Below are 18,622 nucleotides of genomic sequence, written 5' to 3'. Positions count from 1 at the left end.
TAGTAGTGATTCCTTGGTTGTTTTAAGCACTGTAATAATTGTAGTCTACGTATCAATATATAAAATTTGATTGGTTGCATACAAGGAGACCAGAGAGAAGTTATTACAATTATTATAAAGTTATTAGAATTGTTATAATGTCCTGATGGAATTAATCAATTTGAATATCGATGTAAAAATTCAGAAGTACTTGTTACGAAATTTATAAAAACTGTATTTTTAATAGAAATTAAAATGTACATGGTATATACAAAAAATGTCACAGATTAGAATAATTAAGAGATTTAAAGGATTATACATTTCAGGATCGCTCCGATGAGGATGGCGGTCTGCAATCTGATTACTCCTTCGAGGAGGACGAAGAGCTCAGCGAGGACGGCGAAGATACCACCAGGGAACCCGACAAATCTGAGCAATTAGACAACGCGGAAAATCAAAAGATTTCCACGGAGAAAATGACCAGTAACGGTCTCCATAGGCTACACGTAGACTTCGACGACTTATCAGTGGTCGACGAAGAGGAAGAGCCGAAACGAGATAAGGATAAAAAGGAAGCTTCTTCGGAAGATGTTCTGCAATCCAAAGAACAGAAAAGTCCACTTTCTATCCTAAAGTCGAGGCAACTTCATGACAATATCCCCTTCTGTCCTGGCGCCTATCAATCATCGACTTGCTTAGGTAGCTCTGCTTACTATAACGAGTATCCTTTCAAGTTCCCAAGCACGCTAAACCTAATGCTGCCTGCTGATGCATCAACGATGCTAACTTCTCCGTGTCCAAGAATAAATGCAGACCGAATAGGCCCAATATCGAGTTTAGCAGGTCCGGCTATGAATGAAATCAACGATCAAATAATACACGCTCCTCCTGCAGGCTGGCAAAGTAACGTTATAATGCCTCAGACACAGGTGACCACGTATGGAGCAACTGATACTGACGGAACACCAAGTATGCAGAGCTTTGCTACAATTCACCAGGAACAATTAAAGCAACAATTCGCATCGACCATCGGAGGTTTTCCTAATTTCCCAAGCTTTGTACAAAGAAGAGGTGTTGGCCTAAAATTGTCAAGTAATCCACTCAACTCGACATTCTTTGGAAATAGTCGTCAGAATTCGGAGAAAATGATTGAAAATGGTTGGAGTACGAATGCAAATTTGCCAAATATGAAGGGACCAACCGATCTGAGTGCTAGTGATGCAACGAAGATAGAGACAGAAGAGAGTCCTGGGTTATCAGGAGCCGAGAAACCGAAGCATTTTTTTGCTCCACTGCCTTCGAAGTTAAAGAAACAGACTGAAGAATCCTCGCCGACTGTCAGTCACTTTGGAACTGGGAATAGTTCTAGTAGTGGCAAGACTGGGTCTACTGTAATCTCGAAAAGTCAGTTCACATCTCAGAAGGGATCGGTTGATCTGTACGTTGATGGAGCAATTCCATACGAGGGTAATCTATTAAATGATAAAAGTGAACAGAGGACGTTCCTAAGTACAGACAACTTACTAATCGCTGAAGTCAAATCAGGCACGACCAATCAATTGACAAAGTCGATGTCGTGGCAGGATTTACCTAGTAAGTCTCAAACCGCTTCGGTCAATCAATCTAATGGTAAGCAACAAATATTGACCCGAAGTGACAACACTTTGGACAATATATCAGACTCGAAGCCGTACAAATCGTACCTGAACGTCACTCTGAAGGCGCCTCGCGTGGAACAGGCGATGAGCCCCGACATCCCAGAAATCCCCAAGTTACCCACCATAGACTATCGACTCTTCAAGAACCCCTTTCTACGAAGTTTCGAGCCGTCTACCAGTTACATGAACCAGAACAACGTCACCAGACCGCTGTCCGTCCAAGTGAACGATGACAACCTGTGCTGCTACCCATCACAATCTGAAGTGCCCACCTTCAACAGAGTTCCTTTTTCAGAAAGATACAGACCGGTTCAGTCTGACAAAAACCGTCTCTTAATCCCATCTAACCAACTAATGAATGGAAAATTGATGTCTCCAACGAGCAAGCCTCAGATTCAGGTAACGTCTTTTGAGAGACCGAGTCCGCATACTCTAGTAGGTCCACCTACTCCTTACGAATTCAACACTATGCGTAGGTTAAATACCAATCCCTATTTACATACACAGAATTTGTATCAGAACGTGCCATTTTTGCCAAGAGGAGGCTTGTATCCACAAAGAGGGATGATGTACTACGATAACCTAACATTGAAGGTGCCAGCTCAGACGCAGACCTCCATAGATGGAGATTCTCATCAAGAAGACGAACACGTGTTTTCTCACGAAGAAAGTGTACCGAGTACACCAAGTGGACGTAGGAAGAGAACGATCAGAAAAGAGAAGTGTAGTGCCAATAAAGAGCAAAAACCTGCGTCACCTACTGCTCAAAGGAAGTATAAGAAGCAGAGTAGCGTCACGTCGTCGGAAGTGCCAGAGTCTCCTGGAAAATCGACACGAAAGAAGCCTACGAGACTTAGTATCACTACGACTACATCAGAGGGCCAGGAGGATAAAAACGAGAGCAGATCGTCTTCGTCTGGTCAAGATTCGCCCAAGAAGGAACAGATGAGAAGGGTGTCTCTCTACTTCAACGCTAAGAAGAGGCCTTCGTTGACTTCAATGAGGACAGTTAGAAGTGGCAGCTTGGATATTGGTAGAGAAAAGGAGGCGATGGTGCTGAATTCAGAGAGGGAGAGGACTAATTCTGTTAGCAGCAGAGAGATTGGCAGCGTGAAGGCAAGGAAAGCAAGTACCAGCAGTGGAAACGTGCCTTGGTGCGCTTGCTGGGGCAACGGGTGTGTTTAGGGAGTCCGTAATTGGTTTTATTGGTGGCTCTGGCTGGATCTAATTAAACGTTCGAGTTTTGTTTATGTTGTGGCTTGGCTTATCAGCGTGTGGCCCTCGGGTTTCATTTTAATCAGCCTGGCCTGATATGGATGGAATGTCTTGCAGGGTCGATGTCTTTGAGGAATGTGAGAGTGTTTAGTTTATTCGGTCTGTATTGTGAGCCAGCGAATCTATAGTTCGACCAAGCGAGAGTGATACTAATTGTAAGAGGAATTTAGAATAAATAGTCCAAACTATCAGACTACGTTTCTAATTGTACGGTGTACTTTAATTCGATATATCTGCAGTATCGTTTTATCAAAGAAAATTTTCGTCACACATTGTTTATGTAAAGAATCATATACTTAATCGAATTTCTACTTATCATTCAATATACTAGCAGAGTAACTGATAAGTTCCATCGTTTCAGACTTATGCAAATTATTGGTTCTAAAGTGAAACACTCTCGAAATAGAACTGTCACAGTATCTCCTCTGATAATTCAATTTGATTAAATAATTAAATAAGAATATCTTTGAACTTCCTCAAATGCTTCTGTATTACCAGCAACTTTAGTAGCACATTTTCCAAATGTAGACCTCATACGAAATTGTAATATTTTTATTATAAATCATTTCAGTATTTCACACATCTATGTACGTGTTTTACAGCAAATTTCTTCATCTTCGATGTATTTGGTAATTGGCGATAGAACGAAATTAAATGCATAGTTTGTCCTACTAAAATTCAAAGTTAAAAAAGTAGAGCGGTATTTTATATGCACCGATGTAATAATAATTCTCTACTCTTAAGTTGAGCGGATTCTTGGATAACCAAGGAAAATACCGAACAGAGAGCTAGCGTGCTCCAGGAGGAGTCGTATCGACCTTCACTTCAGCGTAACTATACTATAGGGTAACCGCTGTAGCCAATGGGGGAGGTCGTAAAACTAGCGCCGGCAGAACCAGGACACCATAAAACCCGTTACCGTTCAGGTGACAGTTGCAACCGTGATGTTCTTGCCAGGAATACGGAAGCACAGTCTCTGCCCTCTCACGATGCTTAAGGCGCAAGTGGATCGAATTAGGGGATTAATATTTAACGAGGAACCAGACGCGGAGAAGCCAGACCACGTCAATGATCGCCTCGATAAAAGTTCCGTGAATTGTGCCAGTAAAAAGTCCTGGTATTATCCAATTTTATATCGATTACTCTTAATACCGATTCTAAGAATAATGGAATGAAAGGATGGAATAAAAGTTCGATTTTCTATTCGTTCGACTAACCAGTTTGAATTTAACTCTGCTGCGATCTTCTTTTATTTTCTTTATATTTTAATCTCATTTTTATTTTAATCGGATAAAGAGCTTACTAGTAGGATTTAAGAAAATTTGAGAAAGAAAAAACTGAAGAAATTTCCTAACGGTAGAAAAATACGACTGGGCGAAAAATGATTCATAGAACGCGGTAAAAAGCTTAAGCTTTAACGTCAGTTGTTACGTTAAGAAATAATACGTCTGCGCATTTAATTTAAGCTTAAGGGGCGATATTCATTAAAAAAGTTCGAAAGTATAAATTGTTGTAAAGTGAAATGAAGTCTGTTTGATCTTTCAAATCTTGCGTGATTTCAAATTGATATACGTAAGTCAGACAGATTGGTTTTTATTTATAATGTAATCTCTAAGAGATGTAAATATAATTTTAAAGTAAAGTTTAGATCGTTTAGAAGGAATATTTATGTTTGACAATCGTTTAAAGTTTATTAAAAAATAATAAGATAAAATGTATTTTTCGATGCGGGCTTTCGGAGTGCTGTTGTTTAACAGAAACCGAAGAAACACCATTTTTTTTTCAATAGATAAATAAAATCGTAGGAAATTTAGCAATATTATTATAATATAGAGTAATTGCAATTTGTGAAAATTTCTTTTACAAATATATTCTCTTTGTACATAAAAGGTAACAATTTCTTCAAATATCCTACGAAAAGATGTAAAAAATCATTCGATGTAAAACAGCTGTGTAAAATCTCAGCCAAATTAGCTCGACAATATTTTCTAATATTTCTAGTACTGTGCCTAGAAAAATCCAATCAACGATTCCAACTAAACTTCGTATACGTGTAATTGGCTAGAGTTGAGAGTAAAATGCGATGACTTCGTTACTCTAACAATCTCTAATGTGAAATTTCATATAAATATTCCAGAAAGATTGTACTTTTCAATAAAATTAATTTCGATAAGCTCAACCAACAGCTGTTCAATATCTTCCGTATCCTTCGATAAGAGATTTTTCATTCCCAGAAATTATTTACGAATTTAAAAGTAGACACTGCTGAGGATTAAAATCATCCTTTCTATTTATATTTACTCTAACTGAATGATCCCTTTAATCCATTAATAAAAAGAAAGGATAAATAATAACTATTCATATCGACTGAAAACTGATTCCACTTGGAATCTCCGCTTTTATACTCGAGATATTAATATACTAAAAACATCCTGCAATTTGCGCCCAATTATTTTCCGATCTCGAAAGCTCAACTTGATACTACCCGCAATTTTTTCCCCCATGGCTCTTAACAAACCACCATGGTACATTGGCTGAGGAATTACAACGGGGCAGACCCTCGTATTTTCGCCGAGTCATTCATCCTTCTCGGTAATTCATCGAATTATTGATTATTCTACGCAACTTACTCGAAGAGCTCGATTTATTAATGGGTCTGGGTGCGAGGGGGTTTAGCGAGTGAGCGCGCAAGTTAAAGGCAAAGTTGGTGAGCATCTTCCGTGTAAACTTTTCCAGCGTTCTCTGTTCCCGTTATTCCATCCTCCAGCAACTCCTTTCGCCATTGCTTAAAAGACGCGGAGAGTGGAGCAGAAATTGAAAGAAATCGAAAGAAAGGAATCGGCCAGGTAAATTGAATGTACTTACAATTAAACGCGCCGCTTCTTCTCTCTTTTCTCTCCTTTGCCATTCCGCGGCAAGGAAAGTTTAAGAGCATCAAGGGGGAGAAAGCCATGAAATGGAAAGAGGAAACTTGAACCGCGGCCGGAGATAATTTCTTTCCGCGAAATGCTCTTTGATTTTTTTCAATAAGCGAGATTTTCAAACGAAATTATATTTATGCGCGAATTTCTATTTGTGGAAGTTCCGTAGCTTTAATTTATGATTCCAGGATTGCTGGCTTTGAAATATTGAATAATTCAATTTATTTCGGTGAAAGGTTTCCCCGAGCCGTTTAGAATATAATTTACTTGTAATTGGCTTTTATTTTAGAAATTCAATCATTTTTGCTAAATGTGAAATAAAGATTGTGTATTTTTAAATCAGAGCTGATAATTATAGAAATAGAAAAATAATTAAGCAGGTAGATAATGAACAGAAACAAATCTCATTAAATCTCCACAACTTCGCATACTACGAAATCGAAACTGAAATTGAAAAGCTTATTATCAAACGGAATGAATCTCAAATGCCTTCCTCTAATTACGTAACCATCATTTTTGCCAAATATCTAGCTTTTCCTGCCACAGAAACAGAAACCTCAAATTAAAAACCTCATCACGGAACAGATCGAATTTCAGAAAGTTCAATTTCCAACTATATTGCCAAAACTGCCGCCAAATGTCTGACTTGCCATGTTACAAAATCAGAAACCTGAAATTTTTATGAACATACCTGAGGCAATGAAAACTACACAAAGATTTATTTCGCTCGTTAAAGCCTATAAAAACTGAATATTTTTTACATTTCTATACGTTACACAATGCACAAAAATTGCAGTTTACTAGTATCACAAAATCGAAAATTTAAAACAAATTTCAAAAGCATCCACTCTGATCGCATTACCAACACAAAAGGTGAAAAGTGGCAAAGTACGAAGACAAAATCGCGGCGACAAAGATAACCAAAGCTGGCAACGATCGACGATGAGCTTACCATCGTCTGATAGAGTTGGAAGCCGAAAAGGCGAAGGTTCATGGCACAATGCCGGCTGAAACAAAGCTTTTGGCGTGGAAACGCTCGCGAGAAAAGGCGCGGGCAGGTTGCAAGGGTGCAGTGTCAACGTCGACGAGGGTGCACACCGTTCGAGAGGTGGGGGGGAGGGGGCAGAGTGGCGCAGACTGGCGCAATTAAAATGCAAATTATCTCTTTTCACGCGGCCATCTTTCCAGAAGAGACTGGCGCTCGCAACCCTACGCCGTCACCGATTAACTTGGAACTAATTTACGACGACGACGACTCCATCGTCAGAAGGTAGCGTGAAACGTTTTGTCTCACGGCGCGGACACAGCCACCGCGTTAATACGGGCTAACGTCATTTGCAAATGTCAGTCGAGATCAGGTTTCTTCGTTTCGACCATGATTTTCGCCGCCTGGGCTTTCCTGACTCTGAATCTCTGATTAAATTCTTATACAACGCGTGGCAACCTTTAAACTTCTCTTTAGAGCAGCTGAGGGTATGTATTTGAGTGGTGACAGGTCGTTTGAATAATTGATGCGATTATTGTGAAACAAGAACAACGATATGCAGGGCTTATACGAGAGTAATTATTCATTGTGTGCGACAAGGGATGTTATATGACTCGGGCAAGGAAATATGTACTTTGATCATGCGGTAGGCGTGGATTAGAGGGAGGTTTGACTGGGTCAGAGATTGGATGTCTAAAGGAAAATCAAGTTAATGAAGTTGCCCCGCGTTTGATGATATTCGAAGAGTTCATTTTCAGATTCTTTTAATTTAGGGGAATTTTTTATTGCGTTTCAAATAATCTTGTGAAAGATCTGACAGTACCAGTAACTCTCGTCCGAGATACTTTTTCTATAGAAGGAAAAGTTTCCTAGCAATTGGAACTTATAAGATGAATTGCTTATCTTTAGAAGATAGAGAGTTCTATATAGAAAGATATCTAACACCAATATCGATTATCTAAAATTGAAGTCAATATCTTGCCACGAGAAAACATTTGAACCCTTCGTGTGACTAATTCTTTATCCCGACGCAGCTACAGCGATATTGATAACGTGAAAACTTTTATTTAGCTTGTTTCTTTGCCCATAAAAAGTTTGAAAGCCGAAGAAAGCTATTATAAGAGAAAATAGATTCCATAAATTGATAGTTTGTCGATTATCAGCTTTGCATGGAACGTGTTAAACTCATTCTGAATCTTATCCTAACTAAAGCAAACCCCTTGTATGTGAAAAACCTGTTTGCTATCACTTTTTAACTGCATAAAAATAATGCAAAAATACTCGACACACTGCTATGGATTAGCCACAAATGGTCAGACCCATTCAAACTTACGAGCATCATCAACCTTCAAATTTTCGCTGGGACGAAGGAATCAGCGAAAGAAATAAAACCTGTTTCAACTGTTAATTACCTTTACCCTGAAGATATATCGTAATTGTGCAACAACCTCCTCGAGAAATACGTTTATCACGTACGCTACCAAACAGAGCTTGGCTATATTCGTCTGGGCCAGATATCGCGCGATACAACGAAGATTATCGGATGGGAATACTATGCACTCGAGCCCATGAATTCCAATTAAAAGCCTATCGCAAGTATTTATAGGCTGAAGACGGGAACGATATCTACTGTTACAATGGCCGTTAAGATAATCAGCTTTAATTACGCACCTCGTAAAGCCTTTATGAATCCGGTCAGGCCGAGCGAACGTCGTGGCGCCGTAGTTTAAGCAAATCTTTGTGTAAAGACGTATAATTACCTGAAATAAGAAAAACGTTTAGTGACGTGTACTTAAGTGGTTCGGATTTATTAATATCGCTATGTAATTTTCTCTTTTTTCTTTTTGTTTTCGACTTTTTCACTGTGGAATCCGTATTTCTAAGTTGTTAAGATTTAGAATCGTCAGGATCGTGTTTTCTATTTTAAAATCTAGCATATGACGAGCATATATTAACGATATATATATAACGATATATTAATTATATGCAAAATCAATATGAAACAACTTATTAGTAAATTTTGAAACATAGTATTGGGTTGGCAACTAAGCGATTGCGGATTTTGCCATTAAGTGGTAATGACAAAATCCGAAATCACTTAGTTGCCAACCAAATAATTGTAGCACACCACTGTTTTAACCTACAGTGAAAGTGTCGATTCTTTTCTTAAATTCAAAGGTCTACCAACTGACCTCTGATACATATACGTTCTTCGAATTTATATATTCAAACGTAAAGACAAGAAGAAGACAAAATTGATACAAAAATGTCAAAAAATCCAACAAAACTAAATGATACGACTAAAACTAAGAAGATACGATGCATCAGAAGATTAAAGATTATTCTACAAGAATAACACTTTACTATCGTATTCGATGTAAACTGTAGATCTTTATGCATTTATGGGAAATTGAAAAATGTGAAAATCTACGTAATGCAGATAATCTGTAAAAATATAAAAAACGAAGTAATTATATATATGAAGTTGTTACAATTTTCAATGTTCCAAGTAAATTGTTATCTGCTTTCCATTTCTTTGATTATGTTGGTAAAAATATGAAATTGCATAAAAATTAAAACAATTACCAACTAACTTCTAATATCCAGCAATGTTCAATAACTTCGTTAGAAAAGCTGATAATCCAATCTAATTTAATCCTCGTGGGAACAGGCAAAGACCTAAATGAAGAAACTTCATTCCAGGCTCTGACATCACGTGTTAAGCGCAATTCCTAGACAGTGTTCGAGTGTCCAGCCCAGCGATATAACGCGAGAACGTAATAAAGCTCGCAGTCTGCCCGTCGAAATTGGGCGGACGACGTCCCTACCAAAAGAGTAATGAAACTGCCGCAAGTGTAATGCTGGTAGTATACATAGAACGCGAAAACAACGGAGGTACGGTTGAATTCTTCGCCAGGGGCAAAACGCAAAAGTGTTTGAAATTTCTTTAGCGAGAAACTTGCAGCCACTTTCATCCGCCCTTTTTATTGGACGCGAAAAACTCCCGTAGGAATATTTTCCGTGAAACTTCCATCCTGTAATTTCGACAGGATTGTAACATCTTTTTTTTCCACGGAAATTCGCCTCGCGTCGAAGTTTTCTTTGTAATTCTCGACGAGAGCGTTATTGAAAATAGCTGGAGCAGCGTTGCGATGTTTGAAATAAATTTGTTTTACCACGCTACGCGACTCCTGCAAGATACTGCCGAAATCTTTTGGTTTATAAAGAAATAGTAAAATAAAAATTCAGTGAAGGAATGTTATTAGAAGATTTCCAGGAAAATGCTTCTTGTAGTTTGAGGAAGTAATTTTTTATTCTAAAACGTGTTTCACTGCTAGATAGTTTGGATTAATATTTAGCAGTTTACGTTATGTAAATTATGTTGCAACTTGTGTTGAAACACTGGTTAACCGCTGGTAATTTAATAATTCAGTGTATCATAATAATTAATGAACTTTCATATAGTTATGTACATGGTTCCAAAGTTGGTTATCTTTGTATCTCCATATCAGAAGTTTCAGTAATATTCGAATTTATCACAACGCACATAAAACTAAGGAGCGTTCTAGTTATCATATCCTTGATTTTAAATTTATTTAACAAATATAGATTGCGAAAGTTGAGTTCTTGAACAACTTTTAACAATTTTAAAGTTGTCTTTAAAAATAAAATCTATTACTGAGACTATAAATTATATGCATCTTGATCATAAATATTTTTCAATTATTTGCGCAGTATAAAAATAACAAATATACTCTACAAATTAAAAATCCATATTCTTTTCGTTTTATACGTTGCTCTATCATCGATATAGGGAACTAATAACTGCTAATGTGGACAAATAAATCAGAGTTAATTAAACTAATGAAACTTCACTGATTTCTATTCGCGTATATTTTTCTTTTTTCACGTTTATTCTAATTAAACATCGAACAACGTTACTCGAATCGATTTCCAATTCTTTGAAGTCACATTATCACCAAGCTCTCCAACATCTTTTGTTAAATAATTCAGTAGACATTTCTATCAAGCGATTAAAAACTTTAGTTAAATTGAAATACACTGGAACAACGCGCGGCACAAATGGTTCATTTACACGAAACATCCAATATCCTGTTATGAGCACACGTATTGTACGGTCGGAGCCGGTTCTGCCTCTGCCGGAACTCCGCGTTTTTGCAATCGCTCCTTCGTCGCGCAAATATTTGCGAATTGCGCCGGCATGCGAAACGAGCTGCAGCGTCGATGGATGAACTCTGAACAAACGATGCACTGTCAACGTACTAGATTGATATCTTTCCATCTTTTTTTATCTTTTTAATGTTATTAAACTACCATTTGTTATCTTTTTTACATTATCAAAATAGCATTACACGATTTATTCAGATTTGTTGAGCTACCTACATTATTTGCAATTTTACAACAATTATAAGGATTACACTTATTGTATTAAAAATTGTCTAAATCTTCTTACGTCACTGATCATAATTGTATCGAAATTAGATACAGAAAGATTAAATATGAGAGCACTATAGTGAAATTTAAAAAAAAAGCTTGTACAGAAATTTTTGTACTTGTTTGCACTTACTGGTTGCTTCTATAATTGAACAGCATAAATATACCTCTATCTGTGTAATAAAGTTAGTATTATTTATTTGTATAATAAAGAAATTATTATTTCTATTATTAGACGTCGTTTTTTCAAATAAAATCCTGAAATATCACATAACTTTCTCTTTTGCGAAATGAATAAAATTTCGGTTATACGAGATTAATCAATTTCCGTCATAGGACACATCATCTAATCAAAGTTGAAAATACCGCAGTTTACCGTGGAAACGCAATTTCCTCGGAGACCTGTGCACCGTGCAGACACACGTTGCAATTCGATCGTTGAAGAGAACGTTTCGGCGAGCTTTCGACTTTTATCGCGGATGCTTCGCTCTCAGTTTCAAATTTCCTGCGATCCGGCACGCCTCCCACACTCGTGGTAAAAAGAGGGGAAAAGTGGGGTGAAGTCTGGGGGTGCGTTCGAGTAGAAAGCAAGCTGATCCGACGCGAAATAAAAAGTTCCGAAATTCCGAAGTGTGTTGAAGTGTCGAATCCACTTCTGATCGGATCGAAACGCCGTGTCATCTGAAAAGTTAATCGCTTCGAATCTCACCGTTCTACGGAATTCCGTAGAATCGAGGCGAGTTTTATCCCCAAAGATCCACTTTCCTTAAGGCCAGAATAATGCTAACTCTTATTTTTTTTTTTTTTTTATTGAAATCGTCTTTTTATGGACTGCTTGCTGCTTTATAGCAACTAGCGTCAAGTTAATGTCAGGAAATTTGTAATTTATCGAGACACGTTTAAGATATGTAAATTTTAATTTTCTGATATGTAGATATGTAAATGTAGTTTTCAAATTGTAATTTTTTTTATCTGTTTTATTGTTAAAGCATTATACCGTAACATTGGATTGTCGTTCATTGTCTCCTTAATAATTATTAATGACAATAATATATTATAATATTTTCAACTCTACTCGTATGTAATTTTACAATATGCTAAAAACATACTAAAAATATAGCATACCTATACTTTTATAAAATACATCAATCTTGTTGTAGACTGAAAAAATAAGAATTAAGGTTTATCAGATGAAATATTCATAAAAATTTACCCTGTGTATACAGTCTCTACTTTTACAGTAATATTTAAACGTCAGTTACTACGAATGAAGCATAGTACGATTATCAAGATGAAAGTTATAATCAGAACGTTTAACTCTTCTACTAATTTACATTATTCCAAATTATCAAATGGGCCCGTAGGTAAATTGTATGAGTCGTTTCAACAAATAAAGTTGATATTATAACTGTTTCCACATCTTAATTAATAGGTACATTATTATTACCTCATTACCCTTTTTCTAATTTCGATGTAGAAATGAAAATTAAATAACATGAATAAATAACTGCGTCGATATTAATTAAGTAAATCTATAGGATTAATTATATATGTATATCGTACATCTATAAATTCACCAGCAAACGCCTCCCATTATATAGTCATACGCTGCATAATGAATTCATCCGACACTCTAATGTACTCATGTAAACGCACTAATGTGTACGTGTACACTTAGCAGAAGTCGCGAGACATGAATGCAGTCGGAGAAGACGTTCTCCCGTGTCTAATTTTGTTCCGTGGAAGCCGCGTTGCTAAAAGAGTATCGAACCGCTTAAAAGTACGCCGGAAATGGGAATTCCTTTCCTGCGCGCGCTAATGGACACAGCCCACGTGCGATTCCCTCTGCGAAAGCTTTGTCAATCTCGATTCTCGAAAGTACTTAACCGGTGCAGAAATATCTTTCTAACGTATCTAACTTTTCTTGCTATTTAACGCGTTAATTGCCACGCGAATTTTATATATTTTGCCTTGGAACTCGCGATAGATTGAAATATATCACACAACTATTGGGTTGGAAACTAAGTAATTGCCACGTAATGACAAAATCTGTAATCACTTAGTTGTCAACCCAATATATGCAAATATACTAAATATACAATATACGATATTTAAAATACTTTCGATTTACGTATGGTTGATCGAGTTTGCAGTGCAATTATCAAAGATAAATTTACCACTATAAGGAACAAAGTTGGTACGTGTTTCCAAGCAGAGCTAAGTAAACGACAACAGTACAGCTCGTGTTTAGCCATTCCGGTAACCAACGGAGGTATAATACGTCGATATTGTTGGTTGGAAACAGCAAACTATCCCTCTGATAAGAATCTCTCAACGAAATACAAATATACGTTTAGTTTAAAATAGTGAGTAATGAAGAAAAGAAGAAAAGATTCAAATGTACTAAAATTTCCATTTGAAAATATTATATCGAACGCACCTGTAATATTCAAACAATTTTAGAAGATTCAACACTTTAAGGGTAATAATAAAAATCTAGAATCAACTTTTTTGGAGTGAACTTTACATTCGCGAGTCTTTAATTAAAATTCCTAACAACGTGTTACTAATTTATAATATTCGAACGACAGATTTAAGGTTCCTAAACGCACTATAGTTACGAACAATATGATGTTCCAACATCGTTATCTCTATCCATCCTTAGTTCTACTTCGATTCTCGAATGTTTATATTTCAATCCTGCGCCCATTTCAGTGGACAAAAAGAATTTCCGCTATTTTAAAAAAGTTTTTGACACAAAGTTGAGACGAGACTTTTTGTTCAAACTGGAGATATTCTTCAATATGGCAAAAATAGGATTGAGCCTGAGAAAATGAGCGAAAGAGCGGAGCGCAGTTAAAAACAGAGTGGAACGTTCAAGCTCCAATCATCGAACGTCCGAGATGTATAACAGCTCAAATCACAACTGTTCGCTCTGTCGTCCGGAAACGAATATTCCCTCGAGTATGCGGTTCCCGACACTCCGGGCCTAATCACAGAAATTCTGCTTGCAGATCGTTCAACCGTGGCCAACACGCGACGCTCTTCCTCTTGTTGTCCAAGCGAGAAGAAGCAGTAGCTGACCGGACCGATCGGAATCTCAGCGGTTATCGTATCAAATGCATAAATCTCCAGTTTATTGCTGTTATATGCAAAGCAGAACGAATCGGCGGGAACGAGGCAACCTCCGAGAACCCAAGAATAATGCATTCCTTGGTAGATCGATGCCTTTGCCTCGTCTCTATGTTTATATGCCTGTATTAAAGCTAGCGAGGCAAAGGGGGGAAAAAGAGAAAGGGAAAGGTGAAATAGAGAGAAAAAAGATGAGGATACGATAGCGATCGGTGTGGACTTATTTAATTTCGGGACCGGTCGGCCTCCCGAGTTGTTTGCAGAACGATCGTTAACGCTGATTTATACGCTCATTCATTTCCACGATGAACCCCTCTCGTTCTATTCGCCTCTCTTTCTCTCTCTCTCTCTCTCTCGCTCTCTAGTTTGGCTGGATGGTTCTTCGCGCTGCATGCATCTACAAAAATATACGAGTTCCGGGGACATGTGTTCAACGTGAGCGTGAAACGATGCTGGTTTGCTAACAAGGGTTTTAAATGATTGACCTTGGATTTTGGAGGAAGGATAGAAGCGGTTATGTGGGAAATATGATGCGTTCGGTCGTATCGATTAGAAGGAGGTTTCGATGTGGGGTATTGGGGTGAATGAGGGTAAACGAGATGGAGGGTCTATGGCTGATTTTGCTCTCGTGTTTTCGAGATGGAAGTGTTAGTAATGATATTTATATGGATTGCTAACGTGTTCGGGGAGGAATTCATTAGGACGACTTGAAAATGATTGTTTTTTACCTTTCGGTTGATTTTATTTTTTTAATTTGGTCGTTTATTTAGTTCTTGTTTTTATTGAGAATATAATTTTTGTTCGTTGGAAATTGTGAAATAGAAATGATAAAATCAATCAATTTTTGAGGATAGCCTTTCAACGTGAATAAACTAAATGGTACTGGGAAATGGTTTGTTGTTAATTAAAGACAACAAGGATTAGGGAACATGATACCGGCATGTAAACCCTTGGATCAAGGATTTTGTATAGAGTTTTAGCCTGTAACATTTCAGGACGAGAAACATCGGAAATTCTAATTAGGTCTTAGAGCGGACTTGGAGCTTCTTCCTACTTCTCTAGACAACCAACGGAAACGTCAGGATTCAGACAGACCTGGATTATAGAGTTAAGAACATCAAACTTCGGGGAACCTGGATGCGCCGCCAACTATCCGAACAGGGAAATTAGACTACTTCTTGCTTGAGATTAGAATCAGGATCAGTCAGGCGCATCATTTAAATTCAAAGAATCCCATCGAATTTGACAATATTTACAATTTCAGTGCCTGCATTTTCAGATAGGAGATTAAGGTTAAAAGCTTAGTTTAATTCAGAATAAAATCGTTAAGTTGTCCTATTATTTGCCACTTCGACACTTTTGGTTTAAGAATTAAAATCACGATTTATTTATCATTTTTTCTATTGAAAATCTAATTTCAAATTTAATAATATTCTTCTATTACCTAAAATGTCTTAACTTTTTATCAAAGATTAGAAAAGCATCTACGAGTATCTGAAAAGTATCCCACCAATTGGAAATTTTGATTAACAGTTAAAGCAAGTGTTTTAGCGTATTATCTTATTTAGGATTTCTGAATTTGCCTATTAAAGATTTATTGCACTATGTTAGAATCTTAACATATTACAATTTTACTATTGAAAATTCTATAACTTTTGAGCTAAAGATCAAGATATAGGTTTATGATAATTCCAAAAAAATAACATTAATTAAACTAAGCATTTAATCGTAGTTTCTTATCTGGAAAGGAGAACACTGAGATTGCAAATAACTCGACATTCGATGAGATTCTTCGAACTTAAACAACACGCTCAACTGATCCCGATTCTAATCTCAAGCAAGAAGTAGTCTAATTTCCCTGTTCGAATAGTTGGCGGCGCAACTAAATTCCCCGAAGTTTCCTCTCGAACGCTAAGTAGTTACAACCCATTTAATAACACCTAAGTATATAACTACACAACCGTATTTAATAAAATCTAAAATCACCGAATCTTCGCAACAATTTTTTCACACTAATTCTCGGCCTGGTTGAATTCCTCTTTACACGGAGGATATTCACACAACGTAGCGTCAGAATACACGCGAAAATTAGGTGTCACGAAGCAGCGTGCGGTCGACGGGCAAGGACGAAGCGCGAAGGACGAGAACGAAGAAAAAGAACGTTGGAAACGTCGATGGAACTCCACGGGGAGTACTGACGGATACACAGGAATAAGATACACGATATACTGGGCTGTCCTGTTGGGATAAAGGGAGTAGCTGACTGTAGTAAGTTGTCTATCGGTTCATCTCCAATTTCACCATTCGCGACCAAAACTTCCGACTTTGCAATTCGATAAATTCTGTCAACTTTTTCCAGTAAACGGAAACGGACTTCATAATCTTTTCTTGCTCTTAAACTTTCTCTTCTGAAGCTACTTCGATGACTGTAATAGTTGATCAAGTTTGACACTGTTAGCGAGGAAGCTGGCATTGGAGAAGATCTGTCATACTATCGAACGAATGGCACTGTCAGCGATGCTTTTATTGAACTTTGTTTCTTGATGATAAGCGTAATTGATAAAGGAGATGTTCCATGTATCTGTATTCTTCGATATGCTTCTACATAACGTTCTTGTGATACAGCGATTTGTCGAACATCTATTTGTTTGAACGTACAATTATCTAAACGACATCGGGAAGTAAAAGGAAACAAAGGATCTGATATACTTAACTATGTCATATATACTCTTTGTATATTTCCCAATCACGTTACTGTTCTCAATTCATCGTTACATATGTAAGCGACAGGAAAATTATCAACAGAATTAGAGAGAAATTTAACAGTAGCGAGAACATCGATGAGCTATAAATCAGAAGCATTCTTAACAATAGAAACAGCTGATAGATGGTACGAAGTGCAAAAGAACAATAATTCTGCAGAAATACTAATTCTTCTTAAAATTTGTAATTTGTCGCTTCAGAAAAAATCATTCGAGTCAGAAGTCCAGGAAGAAAATTATTGGGACATATTAGGTTGTCCGAATAGTTTCTTTCGTTTCGTAAGGTGATAATAGATGAACAACAATTTCTGTTTTATATTATTTTATTGAATTAGGTACGATCCATTTCGTTCTATTTCTATTATTACGTTCGTGTATAATTCGATAAACCAATATAAAACAAAAAACATTGTGCGTCTATTATTTTCTTATAAAACGAAAGAAACTTTTCGGACAACCTAATACATATACGATAAGTGATCCATGTTATCCTGCGTGTGAAACGTAGTCGCAGTATTAGTCGTTCGATTATTTGAAAGACTCGATTATCCGGTTCTTCTGTAAGCAATCTGTGGACAGCGGATTTTTATTTTTTCTTTTTTTTTCAAAAATGCACGCGATGTACATAGTCCGCAAAAGTATATGGAACATTCAAAGTGTAGTATTTTTTATATTATTTAGTAAGTAAAACAAATCTTTTAAATTATGAATTCACAAAAGTATGAATTTGCATAAATATCCGCGGTGTCATAGTAATCAGTTCGGGCAATCGAGATGCTATTGTATAAGAGTTGATAATCGAAAATACTCAGCGCAACACGATGTATCCACGACAATGAACGACGATTAATAATGCAAACGAGACGAAGCGGTGTAACTGGTTGTGCAAGTTCGAGACCGCCGCGCGTTTTCGAGCTAAAGTCTGTGTGCACGCGACAGGATTAATTCGATTGGCCAGCAAGCGCGGCGGGTGAATTTATCGAAGAACGGAGGCTGTGGCATCGACACGATTAATTTAATTCGACGTTTCGCGAACGCGACTACGTACACTCGCGATTTAATTACCATCTAGCAATAACTTCGCCGCGGGAGTCACGGCAAACCGACCAATTTAATCCCTGTCTTATACTTTCTCCGACTTTTCGATTTCTCCAACGAGTCTGCTTTCGTACTGGTTCATTTAGATCATTAGATTCAGTCAGACTCGAATTTGACAGGTAAAAAAGAAGGATCTGTTCGTCTTGAGTTCCAGACGAGAGAAGAAGCTTGAAAGTTATGATTTATATTTGACGATTCGTATAATTTTATTTTTCCACTATATGCAGTAGCTACAAAAAGCTTCTTCGTATCGTAGCATTTCTCATGGGCACTCTCACGTATAACTCCAATACATCAAATATTGGATTGGCAAATAAGTGGTTGCGGATTTTGTCATTAGGTGGTATTGACAAAATT

General features: G+C 37.1%; 2 protein-coding genes across 8 annotated transcripts in view; one reads left to right on the top strand and one right to left on the bottom strand.

The window, feature by feature from the left end:
• Nucleotides 1-5,091, top strand: part of LOC126924929 (uncharacterized) — a 59,351-nt gene extending 54,260 nt beyond the window's left edge. For 4 of the 5 annotated variants that reach the window (XM_050739945.1, XM_050739948.1, XM_050739947.1 and 1 more), the window contains one exon: nt 306-5,091. In XM_050739945.1, coding sequence (XP_050595902.1) covers nt 306-2,822 — 2,517 coding nt within the window. In that variant the 3' untranslated portion in view covers nt 2,823-5,091. The remainder of the gene's footprint in view (nt 1-305) is intronic. The other variant, XM_050739946.1, reaches the window with a different exon arrangement.
• Nucleotides 1-18,622, bottom strand: part of LOC126924924 (tyrosine-protein kinase transmembrane receptor Ror) — a 347,050-nt gene that overhangs the window by 254,537 nt on the left and 73,891 nt on the right. Inside the window, exon 2 of one of the 3 annotated variants that reach the window (XM_050739929.1) lies at nt 8,490-8,578. The exons of the other annotated variants lie outside the window; for them this stretch is intronic. The gene's annotated coding sequence lies outside the window, so the exon portion shown is untranslated. The remainder of the gene's footprint in view (nt 1-8,489; nt 8,579-18,622) is intronic. 3 annotated transcript variants of the gene reach the window in all.

This window comes from Bombus affinis, chromosome 15, assembly GCF_024516045.1.
Source record: "Bombus affinis isolate iyBomAffi1 chromosome 15, iyBomAffi1.2, whole genome shotgun sequence".
Classification (NCBI taxonomy): domain Eukaryota; kingdom Metazoa; phylum Arthropoda; class Insecta; order Hymenoptera; family Apidae; genus Bombus; species Bombus affinis.
Note: the sequence above shows the minus strand (reverse complement) of the source record. Positions and strands in the feature narration are given on the sequence as shown.